Genomic DNA, 6,421 nt, shown 5'->3' on the forward strand with positions numbered 1-6,421 from the left:
ATTTAACAGCCCTGCTCCCCATTTACACCTGGGACCTTGACACATGACACCAGGGAGGGACAACGACACATTTGGGCACAATTTGGACATGTTCACTGTGGGGTGTACTCACTTATGTTGCAGCTATTTAGACATTAATGGCTGTGTGTTGAGTTATTTTCAGAAGACAGTAAATCTACACTGCTATACAAGCTGTACACTGACTACTCTAAGTTATATCCAAGTTTTATTTCTATAGTGTTGTCCCATGAAAAGATATAATGAAATATTTGCAGAAATGTGAGGGGTGTACTCACTTTTGTGATACACTGTATATATACACACACACTATACACACACTGTATATACACACACACTATACACACACTATATATATATACACACACACTATACACACACACACTATACACACACTATACACACACACACTATACACACACTGTATACACACACACACACTATACACACACTGTATATACACACACACTATACACACACTGTATATACACACACACACTATACACATACACACTATACACACACTATATACACACACACTATACACACACACACTATACACACACTATATATACACACACACTATACACACACACACTATACACACACTGTATATACACACACACTATACACACACACACTATACACACACTGTATATACACACACACTATACACACACACACTATACACACACTGTATATACACACACACTATACACACACACACTATACACACACTATATATACACACACACTATACACACACTGTATATACACACACACTATACACACACACACACACTATACACACACTGTATATACACACACACTATACACACACACACTATACACACACTATATATACACACACACTATACACACACTGTATATACGCACACACTATACACACACACACTATATATACACACACACTATACACACACTGTATATACACACACACTATACACACACACACTATACACACACACACTATACACACACACACTATACACACACTATATATACACACACTATACACACACACACACTTAATATACACACACACTATACACACACACACTTAATATACACACACACTATACACACACACACTATACACACACTGTATATACACACACACTATACACGCACACACTATACACACACACACACTATACACACACACACTATACACACACTATATATACACACACTATACACACACACACACTTAATATACACACACACTATACACACACACACTATATATACACACACACTATACACACACTGTATATACACACACACTATACACACACACTATACACACACTGTATATACACACACACTATACACACACACACTAATACACACACTATATATACTCACACACTATACACACACTGTATATACACACACACTATACACACACACACTATACACACACACACTATACACACACTATATATACACACACACTATACACACACACACTATACACACACTATATATACACACACACTATACACACACATTCTACTACTGAGATTTTCCAGTGTGACTGTGGGAATTTGTACCCATTTACTCAAGAAAGCATTTCTTTGGTCTGGTGCTGATGTAAGCAAGAAGGTCTGGTATGGTAGACGTTCCAGTTCATTTTAGTGGTGGGTTTGAGGTCAGATTAGGATGTTCCTCCGTGTTAAACCCATTAAACTCTTTATGGAGTCGTGCTTTGTGCACGGTGGTACAGTTCATGCTGGAGCAGGTAACGGCCTTCCCCAAACTGTTGTTATAAAGTTGGAAGGATGTAATTTAAGGAGATTGGACACCTGAACTCAAGGGGGCCTCGCTCAGGGGCCCAACAGTGGCAGTGATGGTGCTTGAACCAGCGATCCTCTGATTACTGGTTCAGTAGCTTCAGGCCTGTGATCAGACCACACACTGCAGGATGGTTCACACTGACGTACTGACTCTACTGGGTGTCCCAATACTTTCTGATCTGTCTGTTCCTGTGCAGGACTGAGTAACATCATCGGGATCATTGTTTACATCTCGGCCAACTCAGGTGACCCGGGTCAGAGCGACAGTAAGAAGAGTTACTCGTACGGTTGGTCCTTTTATTTCGGCGCGCTCTCCTTCATCATGGCCGAGACGGTGGGCGTGCTCGCCGTGCACATGTTCATCGAGAGGCACCGCAAACAGCAGCGCGCCAAAACGCTGGTGAAGAAGTCGGGCCTGAGCTTCGGCCGCCTCCCCACCTACCGTTACCGCTTCCCTCGCCGCTCCAGCGAGACGCCGTCACGTGACCTCGGCATGTTCACGCTGTCGCGCGACTCCGACAAGACCGCCGCCGGGAAACTGCTGGACTCCGACAAGGACTTCCTGCACAACGCCAAGGACGCCGCCAGCCGCAGGACCACACCCGTCTGACGCCCACACCCACAATGTGGTCATGTGACGGATGAACCGGACGGGAACCGGCGGCCGGTACGAGCCGCTGCGAAAACCAACCGGATAATTCTGTTATTAAAATCTACGTAGTGCTAGTTAGAGTATTTCAATTTAGTATCACTGTTTCAAAGGACAGTCAGGTACACAGGAAGTGACATCACAAACAGGAAACTGAGAGCCACCTGTAGTCTGAGCCACAAATATATATAAATAGAATATAAATATATAAATATAATATAAATATATAGCTGTGTGTATTTACAGGTAATTATAATCGTGAATCGTGAACTCGCTGGTGCTTCCTTTCATTCCTCGTTTATGTGTGAGAAAGTTTCACCTCCTACCTGGAACATGCGCACCGTCCAAGGGTCGACACACCGCCGCGCTGGGAGAAAGTATTTGCCCCCCAATCGACTGTCCAGTGTTTGTTTTCCATCAATACTTACAGTGAAAACACAGAACAACCATAAAACTCGACCGTTAAACCACCGCTAACCACGGCTAACCACCGCTAACCCTCGCTAATCACCGCTAATCACCACTAACCCCCGCTAACCACCGCTAATCATGTCACGTCACAGCTCCAGTCAGTTCTGATCAAACATCTGTAACCAGGGGTTTAAGGGGGGGCAAATACTTTTTCCTCACCACAGTGTGTACAAAGCCAGATTGAACTGGTTGGATTGTTGTGATGAGATGAATCAGAACCCCGACGCTGAGTCTGATGTGGGGCTGCGGCTCACTTGGGGAGATGAAACCTCAGCGCAGTGGTTCCCTCCTACCTCGTAACAAGATGCAGAAGGTGGATTGGCTGAGCGAGTGGGTGAGTGAGTGATTCCCTGTGATGAATTGGTCCTCCGTGCACTGTGACCTTGACCAGGATCAGGAGGATCATTAGATGATAAACACTGTGGACAGTAAAGTTCTGATCAGAAACAAGAGCAGCGATCGCTCGTCTCTGAGACGTAAACAGAAGTAAATATTTCATCTGTAACGCTGTAACATGTCGGTAAATGTTGGGACGGGGGGATTTAGGACCCGAGAACACTGTGAGATCAGATAATAAAGGATCCAGGAAACGTCCAGGGTCTCGTCATCACATAATCCACAGAAACTCCCGTCCTCTATAACTGCAGTAATTCAGACATTTCACCTCTACAGCGCAGAACATCATAAACAACTTCAATACTAATCAGTGATTTCTGTTCTAATTCAGATCCTGTCCAGTCTTTTCTGAGAGGAATGAAGATAAATGATGTAAATAATTAAAATGTGGTTTAGATTCTCCACGTCAGCACAATTAGAAATAAATCAAATACATTTTATATTTAAATCGTTTCATAATAAAAGCACCTCGAGATTCAGCCACTTATTTTACTCCTTTATTCACCTCTCACCTCAAAGGGCTTTTTTATTTGATATTTAAAATTTAATTTAAGATTAAAGGGCTTTAATGTTTTAATTAACGATTCTTCTGCCCCAGTAAATATCTAATTAATATTAAAATCATATTAATAATAATATTTATCATATTTATCAAATAATATTTATCAAACGTGATCAACAAGAGGGAACAAATATAATAATCTCATTTATTTAGTTTTATTTATTACTTATTTTTGTTATTATTTATTTATTTTTTTCTTTTTATTATTAATACTATTTTTGTTATTTAATTTATATTTTTATATTTACTTAAATAGGTTTTTATTTATTGTATCTTTATTAGAAAATAAAATAATAAAGCCATGTGTGTGTGTGTGTGTGTGTGAGTGTGTGTGTGTGTGTGTGTGAGTGTGTGTGTGTGTGTGTGTGAGTGTAAGTGTGTGTGTGTATGTGTGTGTGTGTGTGTGTGTGTGTGTGTGTGTGTGTGTGTGTGTGTGTGAGTGTGTGTGTGTGTGTGTGAGTGTAAGTGTGTGTGTGTATGTGTGTGTGTGTGTGTGTGTGTGTGTATGTGAGTGTGTGTGTGTGTGTGTGTGTGTGTGTGTGTGAGTGTAAGTGTGTGTGTGTATGTGTGTGTGTGTGTGTGTGTGTGTGTGTATGTGAGTGTGTGTATGACTGTTTAAAATATAAATGTTTAATCGTGTTATTTATTTAATCAGTTTATTTGTGGTTCTTCTGAGTCAGATTCAGATGAGTCAGATGTAAATGATTCTGTAAAAGATTCGGAGTCATGAATCTGATTCAGAAGAATGATTTGACTCTGATTAATCAGAATTTACAGTTTGAGCAGTTGAAAGTTAAGGGCCTTGCTCAAGGGCCCAGCAGTAGCAGTGGTGGTGCTTGAACCAGCGACCTTCTGATGACTGGTTCAGTACCCTAACCTCCGTCTGATTCAGATTTTGGATCTTCATGTTTATGATTTAAATGTTTTTATCAGATGAAACAACTCTGAGTGAAGCATCAGTTCTGATTCAGAGCTCTGATTGGTTGTTTTTACCTGAGAGGGACTGAAGGGTTCGAATCTCTTCTTCATAAACCTCTAACCCTCCCACTCTTCCCTGGCTCAGCCAATCAGGAGCCAGCACCATGCATGTGACCTCTCAGTTACAAACATGTTATAAATTGTGTCGTGGGAACAAATTCAGCTGTAACAGTCCAAAATATTAAACAGCTCCACAATAAACTCTGGTATTTAAACATAACCGGTTCTCCTGTCTGTGTTTAACAGTGCACAACAACATAAGATTAGCTAGCATGACCTGTTAGCTTGATTAGCCGTGATTCAGCAGCAGCGCTCAGATAAACCATCATCGACTGGTGCCGAGAAAATCCACCCACCACCTGACATCGCTCAGTATGATCAGATAACAACGCAGCGTCTCATCTGATTAGCTCACCAATCATAGTGCTGACACCAGCGCATTCACATCCTGAGACGATTATGGACTCTATTGTACTGATACAATCAACATATCTCAGCATGTCTCAGTCTGTGTGTTTACAGGCTAATCTAGCACCTACACTCAGGGGGGAAAGTATTTACCCCCGACTACCCCCCCAGCCCGTTTAATTACCCCTGTCGTTACTTTTTTATGATACTGAATGATTTCAGATCATTAAACAAAATGTAAAAGTGCAACTCAGGAACATCGTTTCATTAAATAAGAGAGACATTTACAGAACACCTGTATCACCCGGTAAAAAGAACCAGTTAACTCACCCATATTAAACTGGTCATATGATTTAACCAGCTGAACATAGCAGGTTTGATTTCAGCTCATCTCAAACCTCGCCGTCCAGCAGCACCTTAAAGTTTCTACAGGAACACTACACCACCATCTGAGCTCACTTCTTGAAATTACCTGGTCTATAAAGTCTAGAACTCTAGGACTTCACTGAACCACAATGAGAGCCGTTATCCAGTATGGAGTGAACTAGGAACAGTGCAGAATGTTGAAATTTCTTCAAGGGTTCAGCAACAACTGATCCATGAAGTCACAGAAGTAAATAAAACCTGTACAGAAGTGCAGGAGCATTTTAATCCTAATCTTAATCCAGATGAATCACATTAATCACATTAATCACATAAACGTCTCACACCTGTTCAGTACAGCAACATGATTTTTCAGTTCATCTCAGTTTCTTTGGAGGTTGGGGTCAGAGTGCAGGGTCAGTTATTGTACACATCCCTGAAGCAGACAGGGTTAAGGGCCTTGCTCAGGGGCCACTAGTCCACCACTGTTTTTGTTCAGTCTGTGAGCTGAGTGTGAGGTGTTTGTGAACACCAGGATGGGGCGTGGTGTTCATACCTGCTGATCTCGGTTCTGTACGTCCACACACGATGCTGTGCTGATGTGTGTGTGTGTGTGTGTGTGTGTGTGTGTGTGTGTGTGAGTGTGTGTGTGTATATGAGTGAGTGTGTGTGTGTGTGTGTGTGTGTGTGTGTGCTGCAGAGGATGCTAGTCACCCCCCCCCCCCCCCCCCCCCCCATCCCCATCCCCATCCCCAT

General features: G+C 41.9%; 1 protein-coding gene across 1 annotated transcript in view; it reads left to right on the top strand.

Moving 5' to 3' along the window:
- The window catches only part of cacng3b (calcium channel, voltage-dependent, gamma subunit 3b), a 19,214-nt gene extending 16,457 nt beyond the window's left edge, over nt 1-2,757 (top strand). Inside the window, exon 4 of the mRNA XM_063018731.1 lies at nt 2,036-2,757. Coding sequence (XP_062874801.1) covers nt 2,036-2,448 — 413 coding nt within the window. The 3' untranslated portion in view covers nt 2,449-2,757. The remainder of the gene's footprint in view (nt 1-2,035) is intronic.
- Nucleotides 2,758-6,421: the final 3,664 nt, after the last annotated feature.

Source organism: Trichomycterus rosablanca, chromosome 22, assembly GCF_030014385.1.
Source record: "Trichomycterus rosablanca isolate fTriRos1 chromosome 22, fTriRos1.hap1, whole genome shotgun sequence".
Lineage (NCBI taxonomy): Eukaryota > Metazoa > Chordata > Actinopteri > Siluriformes > Trichomycteridae > Trichomycterus > Trichomycterus rosablanca.